The sequence below is a fragment of the Cucurbita pepo genome, chromosome 20 (assembly GCF_057944985.1).
Source record: "Cucurbita pepo subsp. pepo isolate OVF chromosome 20, ASM5794498v1, whole genome shotgun sequence".
NCBI classification, from domain to species: Eukaryota; Viridiplantae; Streptophyta; class Magnoliopsida; order Cucurbitales; family Cucurbitaceae; genus Cucurbita; species Cucurbita pepo.
Window position 1 is genome coordinate 3151706 of NC_141817.1, and position 26963 is coordinate 3178668.

The following is a 26963-nucleotide window of genomic DNA, read 5'->3' on the forward strand; positions in this document are numbered from 1 at the left end:
TAATGTTTGAATCCAACTTAACCCGAACATCATAAATGAATCTTGTTAGTGTTAAGTTCTAGTTAAAGCTTCGCACGTGTTAAAGTGTCAAATTTAATGGACACGAAAGTTTACGGACTAAACATATAATTTAACCTATTTTGTTTGAAATTTACCGTGCTCTTCATTTTTCTCAAATTACATTCACAATAATTTGTTCAATCCGTATTGAGTTCTGGTTAAAGTTTCGCACCTGCCAGGTTATGTCAATTTTTAACCAAAGTTCAATTTTATCGTATTGAACTATAAATTTAGTTAAATTTTGTAATGTAAAAGTTTACCAAATTTAGCTACAAAAAAGTTAATTGTATTAAGGTGTGGAAACCTCTCTCTAGTAAACGTGGTTTAAGATTATGAAGCTGACAGTGATATTAACGAGCTAAAGTAGATAATATCTGAAAAAATAGTAATAATAAATAATCTTAGGTTGCTTTATTCAAAGGGCACAAAATTGGTAAATGATATGTTTAAAGCATGAAATGATCTCTAGATTTAAAACCAAATCATGGGACTTAGGTCCAACACAAAATGACATGTTCTCTCATACTATAGGGATATATATACATGTTCCTTTTCCTTGGACACTACAAATGTGGACATGTCTTCATTGTATTGTTGGGTTTCCTGATTGTACCTCTTATTGTACCTATTGAATTCGCTGTCTCGAAGTATTTCATGTTTGTGTGACATAATATCGAAATAATAATAATAATAATATAAAAATAATTGTTGTCAACTACACAGGTGAGTGATATAGCTATCGATGCATCAAGAAATGAGAGAAGGAAAAATGATCGAGTTTTCACTCGATTTCAATGTAGAAGACATTTCATACAATTTTAAACTTAGATTTGAGGAATTGAATGTGTTTAGGTGAAGAGATTACCATTAGAAAGGAAGAACATAAAACTAGAGATGTCCACGAGGCTTCCTTGTCCTTACCTCCATTGATTTTTATAGGGATGGGGACGAGGATTCTCTTGCGAGAAATTTGAGAGGATCAGGTTCCTGTGAGAAAATTTTCTTCATATAGTCTTCAACGCGTGAAGGATAAGGCTTCCCAGCCCTGTTAGGTAGCAAAGATAAATTTCTCCTCACTCCCTCCCTCGTTCTCCATCTAAACAAAGATTTTCTACCATGTTCAAGCAAGTTTCCACGAGTTAAAAGGACATTTCTATGAAGCTATAAGAAACGACTGCTAAAGGAGATTTGAAAGAGGAGCCATAGAAGGAGGAGATTGACACTCGTAGGAGGAATGATACAAATTAGGGTTCTTTAAACCCAGAACTTCTAGTTTAAATTCTCGTCTAACAACCCTCGACTTTGGGTGTCGATGTTCTCATTAGGGTTGCCTCGATTTTTACTCTCGATTAGCTTAAGGAATTGGAGCGAATGGGAGCGAGGACAAGGAAAAAGCATCACAAGAGTTGAACCACAAAATACGAGGGAAGAAAACTTTGTACGTTAGCTAACCCTAAACAGTACTTGAAGACGATCAAGCTTTGATCATATCATCAAGACTATTTTCACTGAGATGTGTCTGGATTCACACATGTACTATTCTTTACTCAGACGTCACATACAAGATGATGTTTGATAGACTTTAATTATTTCAACCCTTTTACGTGTTCGAGTTTTCTTCTATTAATGTCTCTTTTCTTTTTCAAAATTGCTCGACTTACCATAGTAGTCGAGTCCTTTTAATGAGTTGGTGCATGCTCATAGTCATGCTAGGGGATTGATGTATTAATTTGAATAATGAAATAGGAGTTCATAAATTGAGAACCTTGTTACAATCTCATGATTATCAAGTAAGAACAACATGTCTTTTTGGCTTTTGTCTTAAGGGATGATTATAAAGAGTACCATCATATAATGGTCACATCAACATGAGTATGCTTCAAAGGGAATAGAATGCTTTATAGACTACTCATCCCACCCTTACATTGATTGGTAATTGAGCTCTATCAAAGGGAATAGTGTCCTCCTACTTGTATTTGAATCTAAGACATTTGAACAACGATTAGATAAGATGATTTTCGGGAGTATAAATAAAGTACTAAATTAGCTAGTTAAGCAAGGAACAAACATTCTACGAGTAATAACGTCTTTTGTGACTGTCCAAGCCCATTGCTAACCGATATTGTTCGTTTTGGCCCATTACGTATTGTCATCAACCTCACGGTTTTAAAACACGTCGACTTAGGAGAGATTTTCACACCCTTATAAGGAATGTTTAGTTCTTCTATCCAACTGATGTGAGATCTCACAATCCACCCCCCTTGGGGTCCAGAGTTCTATCTGGCACACTGCTCGGTGTTTAGCTCTAATACCATTTGTAACGGCTCAAGCCTACCACTAGTAGATATTGTCCGTTTTGGCTCATTACGTATCGTCGTAAACCTCACAATTTTAAAATGCGTCTACTAGGGGGAGGTTCCTACAGTCTTATAAGGAACGTGGGTGTTCCCATCTCCAACCAACGTGGGATCTCACAATCCAGTATCCACCCATGGGCCCCATCCATTACGTATTGCTGTCAGCCTCACGGTTTTAAAACTCGTCTACTAGGGAGGGTTTCCACACTCTTATAAGGAATGTTTAATTCCCCTCTCTAACCGATGTGAGATCTCACAATCCACCCCCCTTGAGGGCCAAAGTTCTCGCTGGCACCGCTCGGTATCTAACTCTAATACTATTTGTATGGCCCAAACCCACCGTTAACACATATTGTCCGCTTTGGCCCATTACGTATCACTGTCAGCCTCACGATTTTAAAATGCATCTACTAGATAGAGGTTTCCACACGCTTGAAAGAAATGTTTTGTTTCCCTCTCCAATCGATATTGGATCTCACATCTTTATTACTGTCACGAACAATTTACTTAAAATAAACAAAATCGTATCATAACAAAGACAAAGATTGTTCATTGTCGAGATCAATAATACAACCTAAACAAAAACCACGAACATAAAGAGAGAGATTATACGATATACATACATAGTCTATATACAAGAAAGATCGAAGAGATCAAAACACGAAACCTAGCTCTATCTCTAATGCATGAACTACATGTCATTCTCTCTTAAGATAATGAATTCTATGAATCCCTCTTAGTTTTGTAGCCGCCATATGATCTTCTTCTATGACTTTTCTACACACTAAACAGTAAACACATCAAAGGATGGGTATCAATGCGATGATGAAGAAGGGGCTCAATTATACATTATAATCACTGTTCATTAACCACGCTTTTGTAAGGTTGCAACAAACAATTTTGGTTTAGAGATGACTTGAGACCATACCACCGTGTTTGAAGGAGGAAATTAGGGTTATAATCTTTCTTATCCTTCTTCATTATTGCTATCACCGAACTCGGATGCTTTGTTTGTCGCAATCGATTTATAGACCTTCACGCTTCACCAACTCGTTCTCTTATGTTGTTTTTCATTTTCAATATGTACGTTGTCGGGGGAGAGAATATAGCATGACATGACAAAGATTTTGGACGAGTTATTCATGTACGTTATAAAGATTATGAAGTATCTTTATCTTTGTGATGTAATTCGACAATATAGTGATGTAAACAAGAGTTTTAGATCTAAATTATCCAGAACCCCAAAAAATGATAAGGAATCAACTCAAGGAAAAGTTTTGGAACGAATTATCTTGATGATCAAGACTAAAAGTAAAGAAAACTTATTTCTAAACTTGTGATTTGAATCATGTACAAGATAGCTCGATCAAGACTACTTGAATGACTCTAGCATGCAAACCTAAACATAAGAAATGCAACGAAACAAGCTCATGGGTTAAGAAGTATATTATGCAAACTTCATTTTAATATCCAATCTCGAAACCATATCTTCTTAGGAGAGGTACCCATTCTCATACCATTTGCTACGGTCCATACCCAGGATTCATAATCCAAATTTGGCACCTGATGGCCCTGACATTCTCCTACATTCTCTGCAACATGGTCACATTATTTACTTCTTACCTCTAAGAGTAAAGACTATCCCACAGACCAACCTGAGTCCTTCCAGCATCATTTGTTGTTACTCACTTGCATCCTAGAAAAATTTATAGGAGATCACCAACTTAGAATTAGTCAAAGCAAAACACATTTAACTATGAAGTTCTTATTATTGAGCCACCGAGAAAGGTGCACCTTGTTGGTATAGATATAATTTTAAATTCTTTTAAGTTTTTTCTTTGTCATTTTCGATGTAAAAAGGTTTTTCAATTAAAAAAGTATAAAAGATTTATATTTCCCCCATAATTGGAAGGGATATGGGAAAAATATATAAATATAATGTAATAATCATTAAATTATGGGTATGGATATTTGAAGCCAAATTTTGTGAAAGGGAAGAGAACCTAAAGAATGGTGGGTTCATGTCACACATGTATATGCTCCCACATGCATATGATTGATATGACTAGAAGTATATATTAAAAATTCTCTACCATACTTTTATTTATTATTTTAGTGTCTAATGATATTATTATGTCACATTTTTATAATATATGTTGTCTAATGCATTGAATAAATGACATTGAGAACAAATATTCATCGACTTTGGACCCGACATATTTTGGACTATATTCTCTTCTCTTTTTGTAATGTATTTGTATCTTTATTTTGGATCGATAATATTAAATTTTATTAATAGTTAAAAAATCTTCTAGAGATATCTCTTTAATTCGTGGAACCTTATTTTGAATGAGGTGGCAAGATGAAGACGGGAGGTTTCTCGGTCTCCACTCCGTCCTATATGCATTTCTAAAATATAGATCACATTGAATCTAAAACAGTTTCGTAATGAATTATTTAAATATAATTAACGATCTTTATGTCAACGACTTAAAAAAATTCTTACATTTTTGTTTCAATTCTTTTAATAGGGAAAAATAAATTTAGAAAGAAATAAAAAAAAAAAGTTAATTTGACATTAAATTGAAATTACAAATACAAAATGTAATAATGGACTTGTAAGCGAGCCCTCTCTCAAGAAGCGATAGGCTTGATTTTGGGCCTAAGCCCAATTAAGCTTCATTTTGGGCCTAAGCCCAATTAAGCTTCATTTTGAGATTATGCCAATTCTTTTATTTATTTATTTATTTATTTAGGTCGGTTAGTTTGTTCCCTTTTATCGAGCAGCTCACCCCATGCTTGTTCCAGACGTGTTGTCTATTGCCACATGTCGAACGTCCCGATCATGCTTGTGTAGAACGTGTTATCCATGGCCGCATACCCATTTCAGATCCCTTTTACTTGCTTTCATATTAGATAAACTCTTACTATTATTGTTCTGTCAATACATGAGTGTATGACCGGTTACCAAATTCATGTCTACACTCGCTATGGTTAAAATGCTCCACTACAAGAGATATGACTAGTTGTCAATTCTTCCTACTTGAGTTATATGTTACCAAAGTTATTGTTGTCTACTCGTTTTTAGTTTATAACATTATTCTCTTTAAATTGTTTTCAACATATTTCCTTACTCACATTTTTCGAAATATTTTTCTCAAACGTGACTCGAGGTTCGAGCAGACGTCGGTATTGTCCATGAGGTGCGAATTTCACACGACTGGCTTATTTACTAGGTTAGAATAAGTGTCACACAATCGTTATGATAAGTCTTTGATTTAACGGGTGACTAATTTCATTTGGATTCATTCATTTTGCAGGGATTTATTGGAAGGAGTCCGTACCAATGACGTTGATAACTGCCAAGACCGTTAACCATTTTCGCGTGCCAAGACGACGGCCCCTATAAATTCCATCTTCTGTTGTCTCAGGAGTCATCGCGCTTTCACGTTCTCAATTCTTCTGGCCCCCGTTTTTCTCCAACCAACGTCAACAACTCAGAATCACCGGGAAAAATGGCGGACCTCGATGTCTCTCAGAATGGAGCTTCTGTCACTGTTGCTAATAATCAATCGGCTCTGATCTTCTTAGGAACTGGTTGTTCCAGCGCCGTCCCCAATGCAATGTGTCTGATCCAGCCCTCTGATCCTCCTTGCCGCATCTGTTCCCAGGCCCTCTCCGTTCCACCTGAGAAAAACCCTAATTACAGGTGATCTGGCTGCGTTTTGCGATCTTTAGTGCAATTGAAGGCTTGTGTATGTTGTCTTAGTATAGGGATAGTTGACTATTCTAGATCGCGCGCGTTGCTCCTTTTCGTCTACGACTTTGTCTGCCTTCTTTGTTTGGCTGCTCTTGAATATGGAATTCTAGGAATGGAGTTTGGTCATGGCATGTTATTCGTGGACTGGTTGATAATTGTCATGATTTTAGATCTGGAGCTAATATTTTCGGAGTTATGGAAAACCTAATGTACCACATGGAAAGCTTACTTGTATGTTCTTGAATCTGGAGCAGCGATTAAGTTAGGTTGAATTGATGTTTTTGAATGTAATGATTTCCGAACTCGTTTTACTGCTTCCACTTTCCCTTTCTGTCTCTACTTCTTTTCTTCCTAACATCAGTAAATGAACGGATCAGTGGTACCCCTTTACAATCCTACATTTATACGTCAAATTTGCTCATATGCAGCACTTTTTGTTTCTCAATACATTGTCCTGGGAAGCATGTGGTCTTAATTCTTTGTTTAATTTATGATGTATTGATTTGCAGGTGCAATACGTCTCTTCTCATTGACTATTGCCAAGTGGATGGCAGCCACCATTATATTTTGATTGATGTAGGGAAAACATTTAGGGAGCAAGTACTACGATGGTTTACTCACCATAGGATTCCTAGAGTGGATTCAGTAAGTTGTCTTTGTGCACTTGTTCTTATATGTCTAAAATATTATGACAGAGTGGAATAGCTTTCCTCTGAGATTTGATATTGACAGCCGATAAAAATGTAGTCACTATAATGTATGTCTCATTTTAAGAAATCTCATGGCCGAACGCAAGTATAGAAACATTACTCTAGATGTCTTTAGAATCGTGGATTTATGCCACAGTGACTACCAACTGAGAATATGAATGTCATATAAAGTTTTCAACATCAAATATTGATTAGGGGGTTATCTCATCAGATTAGTTTATATGTATAAACCGGTCTAGACACACATGGTTATAAGCTTCATTCCAAAAAGTTTCCACAATTATTATAAGCTTCAAGTATTTTTGTCCTCTGATGATTGTCTATAATTTTTTTTAATTATTATTACCATGAGTAATGTGAACACTTACTAGTTAGTTCTGATCCCGTTAGCCCATTCTCTGACTTGGCACCATATGAATACAAGAAACCCTAAGGCTATTTGTGGCTGTCTAATGCCTATGGGCATTTCTCTCAAGAGAGCATCTCTGCATATGTCAGAAGGCGCTTGATTTCTTTGTCTTGGAAACTTGGGGCTTCCATACTCTACGAGACAAGCAACTTTACGTTAAACACTCTATACCATAATGTCCCCATTTTAATTTAATATTATAGAATTTTCCAAAGCCATGTCTGAAATTAGTTTAACAGCAACTTAGTTAGATGTGCAGTGTGCTTGCATCTCTTTATGTCCTATAGGAAGGGATTCGGCAGTGACAATCTACCCTCTCAGTTGCGTTTTTTCTTTATAGGTGATTAGTCTTAAGCTGCAAACTTCTTCCATCATTGCCTATAACTTGTCTTGTATGGTTATCCATTATACGTATATGAGTGGCTACTCGCTGAAAAAGGCAGTCAGTTTATCTTGGTGCCCTTTTTATCTGTATTTACTTGATTGTATGCTATGAAACAAAATTTGTTCTTGTTAAAATTCAAAATGACCATTTTAGTTGGAGATGGAGTACTTGGAATAAGATTGTATTTCTGCAGATTATTTTGACTCATGAACATGCTGATGCGATTCTTGGCCTGGATGATGTACGTGCAGTACAACCTTTTAGCCCTATAAATGATATTGATCCCACACCAATTTACCTCAGTCAGCATTCAATGGAAAGGTTGTTCTAACTGTCCTTGCATTGTTCTAATTTTGTCTCACAAGATATACCCTGATTGCTACACCCAAGGATGTTTCTGTTCTTGGAGCATAAACATGTGTGTTACCCTCCGGTGCCTTGATTTAGTCTTGCTTGATGTTCCATGGCTTTGAGATTCTCTGTAATCACTGTTCCATGTAATTATATTGCTCAATTAGTCAGTACAACCTCTCTCTTCCTTCTATCTATCTATATACCTTTATTTTTAGAAGATAAACACATGTTGCCCTCTGAGACTTGAGTATAGTCTACTTGATGCTTCTTCTCTTCGATATTTTTTGGTGCTCCATGTGATTTATTAAACTCTTTTTGGCAGTATGAACATGATTTGGTTCCAATGTCATGCTTTGTATTTTAACTTTTTCAGAAAAATTGCACCACATTGCTCTGTGTGAATGATGAAGGTTTATTTATATTATTAAGACGTCTGAAATGTAAAAGGAAGTTGAATATTGTTGTTCTTCTTGATTTAACATCTTAGTTATATGTGAGAAGTGAACAACTGCAAGTGCTCATTTTTTCAATACATGATTAAGGGATTAGTTAGTGACAATATACTGGACTGGAATAGCTATGCAAAACTTTTTTCAATTTGAATTATTACGTGTACCTGAGTTTCTATCTAATTTGTAATTTTTTTAAAAAATGGTTTTGTGAATCAGCATTTCAGTGAAGTTTCCTTACCTAGTCCAGAAGAAACTTAAAGAAGGCCAAGAAGTGAGACGAGTGGCACAGCTTGACTGGAAGATAATCGAGGATCACATTGAGAAGCCCTTTGTTGCATCAGGCTTACAATTTACTCCTTTGCCTGTCAGTTTTACATACTTAATTGATACAAGTCTCTTGTTCATTCTTTTTTTTTTTCCTCTTATATTTAACTTGTAATTTTCTATTTGTAGGTTATGCATGGTGAAGATTATATATGTCTGGGGTTTCTTTTTGGTGAAAAATATAGAGTAGCTTATATTTCTGACGTTTCACGAATTCCTGCAAGTACAGAACATGGTGAGTATAATCCTGTCAACTTTATTGTATATACACATTCATACTAATCAAAAGATCCCAGAAGAGTTTTTAATCTGAGGCATCTAATCTTGACGAACCCTAAGAGTTGGTTATTTAGATATAATGGTTCTTGGATTTAACCTAGAGGCTGTGTGTTCAAAATTTTATTTCTCGAGCTTGTTGTTATTGAAGTACTGAATGGTTGTATTTTGTGACACAAGAATGATATTGGTAATTAGGTAGTTAAGATTTTAAGAACATTTAATATGAGAATATTTCCTATTATGTTAGAGATTTCAAGATAAAATACGCAAGTTACTCTAAAGCTTTATCAGTTTTTCAATCATTTTCATGATTTCAGTTCATGGATTAGCATTTTGATGCTTGGACAAAAATTTTCAGAATTGTTTTCAATGTTTAGCTCTATGTTGCACCTCTGTGGATGCTTTATCATTCTACTCTAGTTCAGAGTCGGTTTATTTGCTCATGCTTCCTCCAATTTTTCATAAAACTAGTTATGACCAAAAGTAAATTTGATGATTTCTTTTTTGGAGTTTATACATGTATAAATAATGAAGTAGAGACTACGTGTTACTTGCATGGACAAGGATAATACACGACGTAATATGTGTTAAAATTCTATTAAACATGGCTCAAAGACTACAATATTCAAAACATTGGCACAAGACTTGAAAGTTTCAAAAGGTTTGTATTGGGGGCCTAATGCATGACTACTGAGAATCGAGGATCTCATTGTTCTCAAACGCAAGTGTAGAAATTGTTCTCGTATATTAATTGTCTGAGAAGAAAGTCTGTAACTTCTAAGGATAAAAGAAAGTTCTTTTGAATTGTGGGGAAATTTGGATTGCAAGAAATGGGAGGTTGTTCTAACGTATTGAGTGGTTTCTTTTCTCTTTTTATAATTATTATTTAAATTTTAAAGAGCCTTTTTGAACTCCTCGAGCCTCTGTTTATGAAATTCCTGTTATTCATAACATTATGTTTTCACTTCAAAGAAGGTCAAAACTTGTATGGCTGCTATCGTTAAACTTCAAGGCTTTTATTTGATTTTTTTATATTGGGTTCCTAGTTATTTCAATAAATGGAGCTGGACAGTTGGATCTTCTTATCTTGGACACGTTGTATAAGGTCAGTAAACATTTAAATAGACTCCTTGCTTTTGATTTCATCATGTATATGTGAAGAGGACTATCCTAAGTTTAAGATTTAGAATCTTGATTTGACATTTTATGGTCTCGTCGTTCCCTAGTATCTATGATTTGGTTGCCCACCTACTCGACTTAAGGTAGGAATTGATGAAATGTCAAGGCTAGAGCTACCATGTGTAACATCTAGGTCACAAGGGATACAAAGGAATGTCGAGGTTATTATGTACCATATTCATATTTCTAATCCTAGGACTACAGCAGTTTCATGGAGTGTCTAGAATTCAGATAACGTAATATTTATGCTGTAATAACAAGGAATTCTGAAAATGAACTAGCAAGCAGGAGGTTGGGGTTCTCTTAGCAAGTGTATATATTTAAACAAGATGATAGTTAAACTCCATTTGAAGATTTAATATATTGGGTTATTTTTTAACAATCTTTGCTCATCCAAAAATACGAATGCTTCTGCAACTAGATTTTTCTTTCTTTCTTTCTTTCTCTTTTTTTTTTTTTTTTTTTTTTTGCAGATGCTTATAATGATTTTTTTTTATGACTCAATATTTTTCATTTAAAAATATTTAAGAGATTATGTATTTTGGCAAAGAAATGTTATGCCTTATATTGTGGATTTTTGTTGACTGCAGACTGGATCCCATAACACTCACTTTTGCTTCCCACAGGTTTGTTGCTAGTTATTGTGCATTTAAATTTCTTTGTATTCCTTGCTGCACGCTTGATCTACTGACGTGAGCTTTTGCAGACCCTGGATGCTGTGAAGAGGCTAAACCCGAAACAAGCCATGTTAATTGGAATGACGCATGAATTTGATCACCATAAGGACAACGACTTCCTGCTTGACTGGTCCAAAAGGTGACAGAACTAACTCTTGATCTTTGTCATAGTTGATTGCAATTCACGAACGTCTAGGTATTTGTGAGAACGTGAGATACAGATTTTGTCTGGGGAAGTTAAAACAGATAAAATAGTTGGGGATTTACTACCATGGCCTAGTAGTCGAATGTATTTGAAGATATATATTCAAATCATAGAGGTATGCTTTAACATCATTTAGGCAAGTATATTCTAATTCAAGATACCAATTTTTTCATTTTTATTTTATCCAGGGAAGGAATTCCAGTGCAGCTTGCTCACGACGGGTTAAGAATTCCTGTAGGCCTTTAAACAGGTAATTTATTCCCTTTGAAACTCCCGAGTCTCGTTACAAATCCTTCTTACCTTCTCTTAACCTCCCCACCCCCCACCAGAGAGAAAAAAAAAAGTAGAAGAAGAACAAGAACAAGAAGATAACAAATAAACTTTGTATTAAACACGCAAAAGCACAAGAAGTTACAGATATTTTCATTTACGCTTGATAAAGAAAGGGGGAGAATAAACACTGAGGTTTTAAACCAGAGAAGAGAGAACTCTGTCTAGGAGTATGGAAGAAAAAAACATTCTCTACAAGATTTTCATTTTCGTCGTCATTCTTTCTTGAAGAAAACACTGTAATCCCTCCATGACACAACTCTTAAACTAGTCGCATTCACACCATTAAACTGAACTATTTAAATATTTTCAAACATAAAATGCCCTCTAAGAATTTGAATGATATTCTCAAGGAGGCTATTCAAGGTTATTCAGGACATCCCCTATGAAACAAAACATCCACCAGAAATGGTGCAAGACGGTTCTACTGCTAGGAATCTGAAAAGTAATGAAGGAGGTGCTAGAAAATTGACTTGTTATTTATTTGGGTAAAATACATCTTTTTGTCCATGAGTTCGAGGATAGGTTCCTATTTGGTCCTAAGTTTCAAAAACTGATAGTCCTTGGACCATTAGTTGACTAACAGAAAGATTATTTGGCCCATGTGAACTTGCTGGCTAGGTTTTTATTTTAGCTTATGTGGCTTTTCTCTCTTTCCCTCTCTCTTTTTCACTAACCTTCTTCCACCACCATTCTGCCAAGTTCTTGAAGAAGACCCATGAAGACATTCATCTTCTCTCTTATTTCGCCCACTGGAATCAGAGCTCATTCCCAAGCATTGCAATGGCTAAAATCTTCAAAAGTTCAAATCCAAAGACCTTTCAACTCCGAAGGAAAATCTGTACCCAAACCACCCCCTATTATAATATTATTCAAATCTAGATCTTAGAAAACTCTAAAAAAAACCAACCAAATCCAAGTTCTTCTTCTTTTTCTTCTTCTTCATGCACTCGGCAAAATGGTGGCTCACCAAGAAAAAAGTAGAAAAGAGGAAGGGAAGTGGAAAAAATAGAGTTTTTTCTTTAAAAAAAAAAAGAATCTAATCAGTGCCAAATCATTTTTCTGTTCTTCAACTAAAGAACCATTTTTTAAATGTTAGGGACTAAATTGTCGGGTTTAGAAACTTAGAGACCAAATAGAAGTCTATTATCAAACTTCAGGACCAAAAGTATATTTTATCCTACTTATTTTTTTAATACAATATTCTAACATCACAGTTTGAAACATAAATCATGTTGTATACACAATAAACACTCCATTATTGTTCTAAATTGGTGCTTGTGCACTCGAAAGCATCTTTCTGTCTTCGATGAAAGTTGAATTTCTAATTCCAAAATAAATTTTCTTAAAAAAAATAGTTCTGACTTGCATGTACGGTTTAAAGCTTACCATAGTTGAAGCATTGGTTTCCAACGTTACAAATACTTGAATACTTATATGCAGGCTATACGGACCACGAGTCAGTACCTGATTGACATACATCTCACGTGTTTTGGGAGGATACAATTCATTCTTTTTGAAACTATACCGGAAACGTTTGACAGCCATAGCTGTGTCTTAGGTAAAGCAAATTTTACAGTTTGGTATTGAGAGTGATGGAATTAGAATGGCAAGGCGATTAAGAAGGTTATTATTTTTCATTACTTCAATGATCATATAATTTTGGGCGTTATCAGCTAGCCAGCATCAGGTGATTTATATGCTTTTTTTTTGTTTTCTTTTTGTTGAAGTTCGTTGAAGTGGGAATCCAGCAGCTCGTTGTGGATTTAGAATTGTAAACTTTCAATAAATTGAAAAGCTGTACAAGTTTTAGAGGCAACGTATCTAGCTTTAAAGGCAGTTTCTTCCATGCCTTGATTGTTCTTTGTGTTAAGACATTGACTTCCTTTGATCTTGTGAAAAGATACTGAGTTTTGTACGCAAGAGACAGGAAACACGATCCGTATTACTCAATTCACTTTGCTGTGAGAAATTCAAAACTTTTTCTGAAATCCCTTTAAGTTTCCTTGGGAGTGAGGGAAATTTGAAAAAATGATTGAACGAGGCTCTTATGTTTGCATAATCGTAGTCGCTCGATATAAGATCTCACATCGGTTGGAGAGGAGAACGAAACATTTGATTTTAAGGGTGTGGAAACCTTTCTCTATCATACGCGTTTTAAAACTGTGAGGTTGACGATGATACGTAATGGGCCAAAATGGACAATACCTACTAGAAGTGGGTTTGAGATGTTACAAATGGTATCAGAGCCAAAAATTAGATAGTGTGCCAGAGAGGACGTTGGCCCCAAAGGGAGTGGATTATGAGATTATGAGACCCCACATCGATTGGAGAGGGGAACAAAACATTCCTTAGAATGGTGTGGAAACCACGAAACATTACATATAAGGATGTGGAAATCTCTCTCGTAAACACAAGAGAGTGGATTGTGAGATACTACATCGCTTAGAGGGGAGGACGAAACATTGCATATAATGATGTGGAAATCTCTCTCATAAACAGTAGGTTTGGACGGTTACAGCACTATCAACCATATTATAGCAGACCCATAGGATAATTTCTGGTACACCTCTCATTTAAAAATTTGTAATTTAATTGAAGTATGCATATTCTTAAAATAGTGGTAACTGAAGGAAGCAAAACTAGATTTTTCTAATTGTAATGAATGTGTTCTCAGTTTGAAAACGTTGAAACTTGATTTTAAAAACAAACAACCGGACCAATACGTGCACGTCGAAGTTGAATTAAAATAAAGAGTGGATCATAATTGAAGGCAATGTGAAAGGAACAACAAAACCCATTTGACTGGAATTTCAAGGCGTAGAATAACGCAATTTCCACCACCATTTCAAGCCCAAATGTTGAACTTCCGACACCCATTTCCAGAACATAGGTAAAAAAGTCTTCATTTTGTAAGTGGCTTTGGTTCCACCATTGAATTCTCTTAAAAAGGTGTCACTTGGAAGCTAAGAAAGCAGCAAGGGAACAGCAGAGAGAGGAGAAGAGAGATGGAGGAGTGGTGTGTGGGTTTTAATGACAGAGAAGTGAGTATATGCTTCGTTGTATTCAAGCCATTGGTATTTGTTGTGGATCATTTCGTTGAAGCTCTCAAACAATTCTCTTTCTCCACCACAAATCTTGGTTGCATTCAGAGTTCTGTTCTCAAGAGCATCCATGGAAACATGGTCTTTTACTTTCCCTTTCTTTTATCGTTTTCGTTTTCCTCCTTACTGTTTGAATCGGATATTGTTCTTTTTAGATTTTTCCTTCCGAGTTTTCCTTTAACGTTTTAAAACACACCCGTTAGAAAGAAGTCTCCACTCTTAAAAAGAATGTTTTGTTCCTCTCTCCGATCGATGAGAGATCGCACAATCCACCTCTCTCATGGCCAGCGTGGCACTAACTCCCCTCTCCAATGTGATGTGGGACTGCCAATCTGGTGTGCCACTATGGACGTTGGCCCCGAATGGGGTGGATTGTATCTCACATCGGTTAGAAAGGGGAACGAAACATTCTTTTTAAGTGCGTGAAAACCCTTTTCTAGCTACTCGTTTTAAAACCTTTCGGAAAAAAAAAATCCAAAAAAGACAATATCTACTATCAGTGGACTTGCCCTGTTACATTAATATTGATTTTCTTTTAGATTTGGATTAGTTATTGCTTTCTATTTTCAGTTTCGAGTTGAGCATGAAAAATTTGAACTTCTAATCTCTCACTCAATAAATATATATATATAGAAGCTAGCAAACGAGATCGATTGAGATGGATAATCAAAGATCTTGTTACGTATACATATAGAAATATCGATCAATTCTAGCTCGTGGACTAAATTTATATCTTTAAAAATAACATTTGATTGTACATATTTCAGATCATATGGTGTGGAATTTGGGCAAAAAGATCAATTGAAAACACAGAATTATTATCAGAAGCAGTCGTAAGTTGCAATACACAATCTATTTTCATTCATGGGTTTGTTCTTATTTCAGTTGTTAATCAGTATTCATGTTCTTCAGCTCAAGAACTTGACAAAGGTATCAGACATGGCAACCATAATTGATATCAGCTTCTTCGAAGCCTATGGGGGAGACTCCATGGATGGGTCCTGCGTTGCAAAGTTGTCAAGAAACAGAGTAATATCAATGATTTCAGTGGCTGCAAAGTCCGGCGGCGACATGAACGATCTGTCCTACGCTTGCTTGGCTATATTCAAGTCCAGATTTCAGAAGATTGAAGGAGTGATATCTGGGATTTGCTTGAAATCACAGAATAGGTCCACTGTTATGTCACTTTATGTCTGGAACTCCCCCTTTTATTGTTACTCATGGATCTTGAACTCCGATCATTTGAACTCCATGATGCCTTATCTCGATCGTTTTTCTCTTTGTATTAAATATGATGTGTTTCAAGTGGTGAATGTAATGGATGCAAATGTGGCTGATTTTCTTGATTTGGATCATCATGAAGAGGGGAAAAGAGCAAACGTCGCGGTGCAATAGTAGGTTTTTTTTGTGGTCGGTGTTCGTTGTACATAGGTTAATGGTACGATATTGTCCAATTTGAGTATAAACTCTCATGATTTTGCTTTTGGTTTGGAGTTGTTAGAAACCACGACCTTCTGGTATGATATTGTCCACTTTTGATTATAAGTTATCGTGGTTTATTCAAAAGATCTTTTATTAGTAGAGATAGTGTTCCTTACTTATAAACTCGTGATTTTCATCGTAATTTGTCAATGTAGGACTACTCTTTTCAATAATTCTCGACCTGGGTAGCTTGGGTTCATTGTTGAATGGCATTTGAGAGTGTGAAAAGGGTGTGGTAGGTTGGGAGAGAACCATTATGAAGCAAACCCCACAAGCCTTTTCTTTTTTGGAGATGGTGCCCTACATTGTCACCATTCCATTCATGTTTTTTTCCTTTTAATGGGAAAAAAAAGTGTCACTTTTGCTCAGCATGCATCCAAATTACACAACCTTTTATACACAATTTGGCCATCCCAAGTCCCACCATGTGCCTCTCTTTTAATCCACCCCCTTCAGAGCTCAGCATTCTCGTTGACACACCGCCCCGCCCGATGTTTGACTCTGATACTATCTATAACAGTTCAAGTCCACCACCAGCATATATTGTTCTCTGTGGACTTTCTCTTTCGGGCTTCCTCTTAAGGTTTTTAACATGCGTATGCTAGAAAGAGTGTTTTGTTCTCCTCCCCAACCGATGAGGGATCTCACACTTTTTAGTTTTAAGAAAGAATTTCTAAGATTAAAGTAAGATGAAACATAACTAGAAAGTTCTCAATATGGATGCTATCTCTTTCAACCAACATGTTTATGAACTGCAGTAGTAGCTTTCAACTTAAAACCACTGCTGAGACAAAGTGCAGAGGCTGTCTGGGAATCAGGAATTTACAAAAGCATCAGACCAAGAGATTAAGAAACAGTGTGGGCCTGGGACCTATCTTTAAGCTTATCAACAAAACTGCATTTAAAACAATGCTCGCTCTCAGGGAAAGGGACCATGGTGATGGAATCTAAGAGGTAAATTTTATTTGGATTTCAACCTTCACTTTCATTTTGATGCAGACATCTCCTTTCAATGCCCTTTTACCACTATGCATAAAGTACCATTACTTTTGTTTGATTCCTCTCCTCCTCGTTTCCTCATTGTCCTTTTGAGTTTTCCTTTTCGAGCTTCCCCTCAAAGTTTTAAAACGCGTCTACTAGGAAGAGGTCTCCACACCCTTGTAAAGAATACTTCGTTCCCCTCTCCAACCAATGTAAAATCTCACAGGGGAGCCCAGTGTCACGGTCATGCTCGTCTAAGGCATGTTGCTCATGGCCGCATGCCCATGACAAGCCCAACCCTTTATGTCTTTTCATATTCTAGTGTTTTACTTTTGTATTTCTAGGAAGTATGACGTTTCAGAAACATCATGTTTTGGCCTTTCAGACATGAAATGCCTCAGAATGTACTACAGGGAGTTACGACTAGTTGTCAACTTCTCCCTACCCAAGGTTATATACTGTGAGTTATTTCTCTCTTGCTTGCTTATATAATGTCTCTTTCAAAAATCTCTCTGCTCTCGTTTTCTAAAACCTTCTCTTAAAACTGAGGCCAGAGGCTTGAGCATACGTTGCTTGGCCGTAGGCGACGCACGAACGGATTGGCTTAGCTCACTTGTCGTTGGAAAGTGAGTGCCGCACAATCGCAAGTCCGCTGCCATCAAAAGTGCGATTGTGACACCCAGCATCCTCGCTGGCACACCGCCCAGTGTCCACCCCCTTCGAGACTCTGTGTTCTCGCTGGCACACCATCCGATGTCTGGCTCTGATACCATTTGTAACAGCTCAAACTCACCACTGACAGATATTGTCCTCTTAGGACTTTCCCTCAAGGTTTTTAAAACGCATCTGCTAGGAAGGTTTCTACACCCTTATAAAGAATGCTTCTTTGCCCCACCGACATGGGATCTCACGATCTCACTTATGCATCACTTGTGCACTTCTTTTCCCTCTCCAATCGACGTGGGATCTCACAATCTCACTTATGCATACACTTTGATTTGGAATTCAACAAATCTTGAAGCTCAAAAAACCACAAGTGATGGTTCAACTGATAGCATTCCTTTAGTGAAGAGTTTCTCAAAACAACATGAAATATGAAATCTCTTACTTATACAGTTTGAGTCATTACAAACGAAACTCAAGTCTTGTTGGAATGAAATATGGATTGTCCTAATACTAGTGTATAGTCAATATAAGATAGTACAGAACAGAAAAACGAAAATGTATAATTACAGTACTAGCTCATAAGCATCAAACTAGATTTCTGTAGCTTTTTCCACAACCTCATATGAAGAATAATTTAAAGAAACTGCTAAAATTAAAGGAGAGAAAGATTGTAACCAGGTAAGTCATTCAGTAGTCGAGAGGCCCGACAGAGGTTATCCCTGAAACTAAATTTCTCGAGTCCTGTCGGCTACCATAGTCGTCACAGGTACTGTTTGAGAGCCTCTGAATTGGCACAGAGTTCAGAAGTTCTAAACCTCGTTTGCCCATTTCATGAACTTCTTCTGGTGAAAGTATTTTGATACACCACACACTGCTTACAAACTCCCTGATATGCATAAAAGAATTCATGCTTCATACAGATGCCCCACATTATTCACTAAAAGCAACAACAAATAAACCAAATACTAATGATGGAAGTTATGGAGAAGGGCCAAGCAACACTTACGGCCACGGGCCATCACCAAGGAGAAGAACGTCATTCTCCCGGTCAACGAATACAAGCTGCCAGCCTGATCTCAAAGGATCCTCCAACTCGCCTTCTAGGCCAAACATGCAAGCAAGCTCGCTGCGTAGCTCAGGATAGCTGTTGAATTTGGTTATATCTAACGACCTACTGTAGGTCCCTGACTTGTGAACCTGTACGTAAAATGTGTGGCCAGATGGATTCAGCATATACTAACAAGGCCACATTATAGTACACCATGTAAACAAGTATGTAAACTAATGTTGTATCACCTTGACAAAGGTTCCATTGGGTGGGTGGTTTACTTGGCCCACATTTTCATGAGACTGCAGGAAACCCGACTCGTCGATGCAATTTGAGGATGTCATGGTTGGATTCACAGAAAAATCGGTACCGGCAGTGCTCATATAATTGGAAGAAAAAGGTAGAGTTGTAGAAACACTGTCGTTGCCGACTCCCCTAAGGTGTGACGCCCCATTCTGCATTAGAAGGGATGAAGACTCTATATTCACACCAAATAAAACATGGTTTTGTGGATCAGAACCGTCGTCTCGGTCACCGTTAGAACACTCCCTTCCAGGGAAGGGTGGCAATGCCACTGTATTCTGAGGAATACTACTCTGTGATGTTCCCAAAATTTCCCCTTGAGGCAGAAAATATTGAGAAGCTCCAGTAGTGAGAGGGTCAATAGCAGCTCTCTTTGCCGGCCAGCCAGCTGAAGGAACTATTGAATTTGCTCTTTGAAGGTTAAGCAGCTGAGACGATTCGTCTTGAACAGATGACGACCCCGCAAGGCTATGCAATGGGGAAACAGTAGTAGTTACAGGGTTACAATTGGAGTCGGAAAAACTCGGTTGTTGGCAAAGGGAAGGGATGGTTTGCAGGGACGGCAACTGGGATTGAGAACATGAAGCAAACTGAGATATAGCCGCCGGTATCGTACAAGGAATCTGCTGATGATCGAGTTGCGGTGGCTGTGGCTGCCTTGGTTGCTGTTGTTGATTATTGAATTGCTGGGGCTGCAATTGTGGCTGAAGATGATGCTGCTGGTTTTCTTGAATGGATTGTAGAAACGCCTGCTGGGGTTGAGACTGATGCATCATCTGAGGCTGCATTAAGGAAGAAGACTGACAAGGAAGCCCTTGGGACTGCTGGAATTGCAGAACAGATGCAGGTGCTATTTTCGAATAATCGATTGCCCTCATCTCCTGAAGAGCTGCAGTAGCCATGGCTTGGTACATGTCAGGTTGCATTGCCATCATGGATGTATCAAGCCTTGGCTGCATCCATGGTGACACCCCGTTTCCCTGAAAGTTTAGACAATTATCTCCCCGTAGCCACATGAACGGAGAATTCATTCCGAGGTCGCTATCCTTGATGCCTAAGAGAGAAACATATAGAGGACTTAACATGAGTATGGATTTCATTGCCTATATCAAAATACCAGGAAGAACAGAAAGTAAAATGCAGTCATGTTGACACATTGTTGATGCAGGAGTGATGGTGCTAACTTACCGAACGAAGGCAGTCCCGTTGGCCATGGTCGCTTCAGCCGAAGTGGAAATGGAGATGGATACATTGGAAATGTTGTCAGTGGTTCAATTTCCCACAAGGACACTCTTGGCTGCCGCTCTCCTGCTGTTGATTCGTCCCAGCCAACCTGCATCGGTCAGCTTATTAAAGGGAAGTTCGTGATTTATAGATCGAAAACTCGAAAACTGGTTGAGACCACATCAGATCGAAACTGTGCTTACTAACCTTGACCGAGCGCCAATGTGAGTTTTGCCATCTTACAGGATCCAAGTCACTAATGCCAGTGATTGTGCCCATGTAGCTGTACACACCAAAGAAATATTACGAAAATATGAATACGCATCGAATCCCAGTTATCGAAACGTCGGTACTCAACTAAAGAAGCTGAAAGCAAACTGCAGCGAAACTAAAATGCAGCTAGAAAGATACACATAGAGGATATAGATCTAACATTCTGAACCTACCGACGAACACTTGATTCTTCCGTTTCAAACAGCATCCTAAAGCGCATACCAACAGAAACACGAGTATGGTAGACAGCCTTCACGTATTTAGTGAGTGGTATGACAAACTCTGAAGGGCTAGCTCTGATAAGTAATCCAACTTATAGTGTAAGAACATGTAGACTAAAAGATCAAGAATTCGTATTCAAAGAAACTTCAGACCTTGGGTTAAAAAATATGGTAAATCGACTGTTGGTAGCAGCTGCATGAGCTGCTGCAGCAAGAAGCCCCAAATGCATACTATCACTTGACAAAACAGATGAAGGCATCACGGTTTGCGGTCGACTTGCACGCCTGATTCCGAGGAGTAACTGATTCTTCTCATTCCTGAAGAACATAAGGTCAGCATTGCATAGATAATGATTTTATAGCAGATAGCATAAGAAATCTTTGGTTGATTGACATTAAATGATTAGCAAGAATTGTAACAGCACAGCCCCACCCCCACCGCAAGCATATTGTCCTCTTGCTTTCCTTTCTGGGGTTCCCCTCAAGGTTATAAATGCGTCTGCTAGAGAGAGGTTTCACACCCTTATATGGAATGTTTCGTTCCTCTCTCCAACTCATGTGAGATCTCACAATCCACCCCCCTTAGGGACCAGCGTTCTCGCTGGCACATCGCCTGGTGTCTTGCTCTTATACTATTTGTAACGGCCCAAGCTCACTGCTAGCAGATATTATCCTTTTTGGGCTTTCTCTTTCGGGCTTATATACTGACAATCCGTTCATCCTCTTAATCAGTAAACTCTACAACACCGTTCGATGTCTGGCTCTAATACCATTTGTAACAGTCCAAGCCCACCGCTAGCAGATATTGTCTTTTTTGGGCTATCCCTTCCAGACTTCCCGCACATGCTAGGAAGAGGTTTCCACACCCTTATAAGGAATGTTTTGTTCCCCTCTCCAACTGACGTGGAATCTCCCACAAACAATGAACCAAGAAGAAATGTACATGATCAATGATCTCACCACACTCCAACCAAAAGTTTAAGCAACCATGCCATGAAAAACCAAGAGAAAGAACTAAAAAAATGAGTTAACACTGCATGCATACCAGATAAAAAGAACAGCATCACCAGCAACAAGTCTTTTAGCACTCACGAACACACTCCATCCAGTTGTTAGAAGGTGTCTTTTAGGCTGGCCTGCAACAAAGATATCAAGAACGTCGAGGCGATTAAGCTAAAACATGGAAGCCAGCTCTCCATTTCACCAAGCCCAACTTCATATATATTAAAAGCAAAGAAGAAATGAATACCCACCACGAAATATATGTCTAAATTTCCATTCATTATCATGTAAGTCCCTCGCTATCAGCTCTTGAGCTGGGGGCTGCATGGAGAAGTCCTGCATTGCACCAATATCATCAGAAGAAATCATGAACTTAATTTGCAATGACCACTGCAAGACTTTTAAAGTGTCCTTACCAAAGGGGGGAATACTTTTTCGGCAGCACGACGAGGAACAGAAAAACCGCCATGTGTGCTCGTATCACTGGCTGTCAAAGTTTTGCAAAAGTAATTCGTTGGCTGCCTACTAGGAGACCCCAACTCAGCTGGAAGGTAGGCTTCTTTCAATTCTTGCTGCATAACAAAGTAATAATTCATACTCAAAATCAAAACTGTGAGGCCAAGTAATCATCAAATGCCAGAAATGAGAAAGTGTCCTACAGCACTCAAGGGTTGCAGAGTCATCTGTGCATATACTTCATCTGTCTCAGCATCTGCCTGAAGTTCAAACGCTCATAAGTTAAAATGAAGCATGGCCTATAATAACCAGACCCAGAAGAACCAAACTATCAACCCTTACATGCATTGTGAGGTTATGAAGCTGACAGATGAGTTGTGGCGGTAAACTCGGGTAATTCGGGATCTGGGCATCGACCTCTTTGTTGGTAGATGCAGCAACCTAGATAGAAAACAAGTGAGTATAAGCTTAAAAGCATTAGAAATGAAGAATTTGTCAATGAACAACAATCAAATGCATAGTTAAGTGTCTTATGTCAAAGCCCAGATGAGATATCATATGAATCTCAGAAGATAGCAAGCAAAACAGATTGATATCATGGAGGAGTTTGGTTACCTGCTCACTATGACCTTGAGGGAAGTAAACAACGCGAGTGCCAACAGCCGGCAGAGAAACAAGAGGACCCGCGCACGCATGCCAAAGCTCGGAATTCAGGACCCTTCTCTCGCCTGCAAAATTGATGTCAATTTCATAAAAAAGGCCAATGCTTCCAATTGGGAAATCCCATGGCTGGACCACTCAATTGGAGAGAGAGAAGAGAAAAGAGAATGAAAATATTAAACAAGACTCCAAAGGGCAGGAAAATGACATAAATCTAGCATGATGCTGCAAAATCCAAGGTCAAAAAACGAGTATAAAATGAAAGTCTCCGCAGTTGGTCCAAAAAGGAAGAATGAGAACGTTAAGGGTATGAATCGATGAGGAGTTGCAGACAAAATTCAGGGAAAGCAGTTCGAAGTATGCGTACCTTCCGGCGGCTGAGGACTAAAACCAGCCGCAGAGAGCCTCATTCCCGAAGAAACTACTCAATTCAAAGCTTAAATGGAAGAGATAAATAAAGAGCTAATGCGGTTTCCAAGAACACATCCGCAACCCAGAAGACTCAAACTAAAGCGCCATTGCAATTCCAAGCTAAACGAGCTGCAAATTGTACAGTAACAGAAACTTGGTGGCCACTCTAGAATCCTCAACCGAAGCCGGTTTCGCAACAGAACAAAGTGGTTTTGGGCCTCATCCGAAGCTTCAAATCAGCGCCAACGCTCCCCCCAAGATTTCACCAATCTTTAATTTACAATTAGAAGAAAAACCCAGCAGATTGAGCTTCACAAAACCCAAGTCCAGGCCCAGAGATTACAGATTCTCAAAGGGTTCTCGAACTGGGATTATTACAGAGTTAAAGATCAAAAAACGCCAAGGAACCACCAGATCTTCGGGTAAGAACATGAAAGCTTGCGATATTTAGTAGAAGGGGAAAAAACCCAGATCTCAAAGAAGAAGAACACCAAAGAATAGCAACCCTCCCACCCACCATGTTCATTTCTGATATTAACAAGAACCCATAAAGCAGTAAGTGATTAGTGGGTTCTACACAAAGGGGGGTGAGGAAATAGTAAGAGAAACGAAAACCCACCAAAACAAAAACAACAAAATATGAAATAACATCAAAACAAGCTCCTCTGGTCGGGGGTTTCTCAGCTCTGTTCTGGATAATGGAAATAGAAGGGGGTAATGGGTTGAATAATGGTGTTGAGAGTACTAAAACAAATGTTTCAGGCTGAGCTATGCTAAGCTAAGCTCTCTCCTAGAACCACTGTTGCTTTACCATTCTCCCAAGCTCTCTCTCACTCTGCCTCTGACTCCTCTGTTTTCTGCTCTGCTCCAAATGTTTCCTTTATTTAATTTTTTTTCTTTTTTTATTTTCCTGCTTTATGGGTCAGGACGCTTTGCTCCAATCAATCAACGCACAACCGCCATTATTTTTTGCTGTCTTTTTCATCTGAGGGAGAAGAAAAAGCAGAAAGGGCACTGTAGAGCGAGCTAGAGAGAGAAAGAGAAAGGGTTTTATTCGGATGAGAGAGAAAGTGTCAGAATTTTAATGGCGAGGACGATGAGAACAAAAGGAAGGCGAGAGAGATAACAAGGATTTCTGAATTCTTTCTGCAATACCCTCCTCTCTTTATTTTCTAAATTTCCACTCTTTTTTTTTTTATATATAATTTTATTTTTTAATTAAATTCTCCCTCATACATATATGAATCCAAATTTCATCCTGAGAGCGAACCTAATGATAAGATGGCTAAGAAAACGTTCAAACTAATTAAAACTTTTTTAAAAAACACATAAACTAAAAACATTCTAAAACAACGCATGTTGTCTGAGATATCATACGTTAAATCAACATTTCTAATCCTCATCAAAATCTTGAATATAAAATGTTATAACACTATTCTTATTATCACTGTCATCATTATCTAATAATTATTAATAATTATTAAATTGGTTTGACTAAGAATGATAGGTCAAACCACTCAAACACATCCATTTACAATATTTTTGAATAAATACCATTTTTATTTTTGTTTTCTTAAAGATTTTAATTTTATCCAATTGATTGTATTAAAAACAAGTTATAATTAAAATAATCTATTTATGAATCATTTATTTTCAAATCGAGTATAAAATTGATATATTTAACTCAAATATTTTGTTAAAATGGGTAGAATATTTAACCATATTAAAATTAGAATTAAAATATTCAAAATAAATGAATTGGACAGGAGAGTGAAGTAAATTACTAAAATAGCCCTCATAATTAAAATAAAATAAAAATAAAATAGTAATTAATGTGGATGATATAATTAGGATGGTGTACTATCTACACTATACATAGTAACGAGTAACTACAGTGAGAGCCGTGCTTGCAACTTGCTTCTCCCCTTTGTCCCCACCACTTTTCCACTTTTACCCCTCTATTTTTTTTTTTAATTTTATTTTGAGAAATCGACTCTTTAATTTAAAAAATTGAAAATTACTCCATATTTCAACCGGGTGTACCTTCATTTTCCGTGGCTCAATCATAAAAAATTTATATTAAATTAAACTCGAGCGTGTTCGTAAATTAATATTTTTGTAGTTTGATCAACTTGACCAATCTGTTTGTGGGTGTTGAATAGAATCGAGAGTTGTCAAGTTGAGAGCAACGTAGTTTAGCGGGTTAAATTATGTGGTTGGACCATAGGTCAAATTTGTGAAATGTAGCGATGTATTTCGGGAGGGCCTGTTGAGTTATTATTGCTTAGCGATTGGGTGCGTGTGGTGTCTACCTCATACAAATCTTAGTCTATGTATGTTAATAGGGTCAATGGACCATACAATGACATAACATTTTAATAATTAATTCTTATTCAATTTTCTCCCTTCCTCCTTTCATTCCCACCAATCACAAATTTTCTTTATAAATGTGTCATTATTTTTGTTACCTAATATTTGGAAATATGTGGAGTGGTATCTTTTTTTCTTAAAAAAGAAGAATCTAGTAAAAAATAGAATTTAAATATATATATATATATATATTTAAATTTTAACACTATTTAATTTTTTATTTTGTTATTTTGTGTTATTTACTTTTTTTTTAATTAATTAAAATTCAATTTTATATTTAATGGATTATTAATATATTAATATATTGCAAACAACTTCTATTATGTTTTTTAAAATAAATTTTTTGTTTAATTTCTTTTTTACTTGTAAACTATTATGGAAATAAGGCTAAATTGTTATTTTGACAAAAATTTAAAAATTAAAAGTATTTTTAATTTTTTTAGTCAACAATAATAAAAATATGTTAAATTAATTTTAAAAAATCCTTTAAATTTTGACTATAATTTTTAGATGAAACCATTAATATTTTGTTTGGAAAATATTTTTTAAAATAGTTTTAAAAATGCCTCTTTGCTTTCATAAATGTTTAACGACACTCTTAAATTTTCAAAAGTTTTATTAATACTCTTAATTTAAAAAAATAAATAAATAAATAAATAAATACCCTTACCATATCGGGCTTCAAGAATGCTCATAAACCTTCAAAAATAATATTAAAAAGTTTTGAAAGAGTTATTGATAAACGGTTATTCATATGTTAACGATAAAGACTTTTTTAAAAAAAATTATCTTAAAAATAAAGAGAGTTAATCTTACTTTTAAGATTTCACGTAATTTTTAGACATAGTACTAAGAGCAATAATACTTGTGATCGACGTATTTTTGAAATGAACTAATGATTTTCATCTAAAACTAACGACAAGAATGATTTTAAAACTCTTTTTAAAATTAAATGGCTATTATCCTAAAAAAAATTGAATATTTGATAGTATAGAGATATTTTTAGAAAAATACTACTTTTGTTAATATAATAATACCGAGTGAATGAGTAATAAAAATGATAGGGAGGACAATGGGGGACCCAAAAGAGTTATGACGGGACCCGAGGCTGAGTGACGCACTATTGCTTTTTGAATCGGTCGTTTCTCAGGTGTAGGTTGTGGTAGAATTTTCCCCCACGACTCTAATCACACTCGCGTTGAACATGAATCCCGACCTAATTTAATCGATTGATATATATTGCTTCGATAAAAATTTTAAAAGTTTGAATAATTAAAAAAA

The 26963-nt window shown here is 36.8% G+C and overlaps 3 protein-coding genes across 5 annotated transcripts; 2 read left to right on the forward strand and 1 right to left on the reverse strand.

Moving 5' to 3' along the window:
* Positions 1-5748: 5748 nt before the first annotated feature.
* Positions 5749-13354, forward strand: LOC111783719 (Metallo-hydrolase/oxidoreductase superfamily protein). Its single transcript, XM_023664637.2, has 10 exons — positions 5749-6126; positions 6687-6822; positions 7875-8002; positions 8704-8851; positions 8941-9046; positions 10137-10195; positions 10860-10895; positions 10976-11085; positions 11340-11401; positions 12925-13354. Exons 1-9 carry the CDS (start codon positions 5933-5935, stop codon positions 11395-11397), a joined length of 975 nt encoding a protein of 324 aa, XP_023520405.2. The 5' UTR covers positions 5749-5932; the 3' UTR covers positions 11398-11401; positions 12925-13354.
* An 816-nt stretch (positions 13355-14170) lies between these two features.
* On the forward strand, positions 14171-16591 carry LOC111783503 (uncharacterized). 2 transcript variants are annotated; one of them, XM_023664432.2, is made up of 3 exons: positions 14171-14525; positions 15353-15418; positions 15498-16591. In XM_023664432.2, exons 1-3 carry the CDS (start codon positions 14490-14492, stop codon positions 15978-15980), a joined length of 585 nt encoding a protein of 194 aa, XP_023520200.1. In that variant the 5' UTR covers positions 14171-14489; the 3' UTR covers positions 15981-16591. The 2 variants fall into 2 exon arrangements, with proteins under 2 accessions (XP_023520200.1, XP_023520199.2); XM_023664431.2 differs by having other exon boundaries at positions 14177-14666; positions 15498-16581.
* Positions 16592-18141: 1550 nt separating this feature from the next.
* Positions 18142-24409, reverse strand: LOC111782545 (auxin response factor 6). Of its 2 annotated transcripts, XM_023663310.2 has the most exons (14): positions 23269-24408; positions 22857-22969; positions 22584-22682; positions 22445-22501; positions 22202-22357; positions 22037-22121; positions 21829-21919; positions 20937-21101; positions 20736-20858; positions 20497-20572; positions 20254-20398; positions 19011-20119; positions 18721-18911; positions 18142-18600 (listed from the first exon to the last, which is right to left on the reverse strand). In XM_023663310.2, exons 1-14 carry the CDS (start codon positions 23309-23311, stop codon positions 18402-18404), a joined length of 2652 nt encoding a protein of 883 aa, XP_023519078.2. In that variant the 5' UTR covers positions 23312-24408; the 3' UTR covers positions 18142-18401. The 2 variants fall into 2 exon arrangements, with proteins under 2 accessions (XP_023519078.2, XP_086976704.1); XM_087120578.1 differs by lacking the exon at positions 22445-22501 and having other exon boundaries at positions 23269-24409.
* Positions 24410-26963: the final 2554 nt, after the last annotated feature.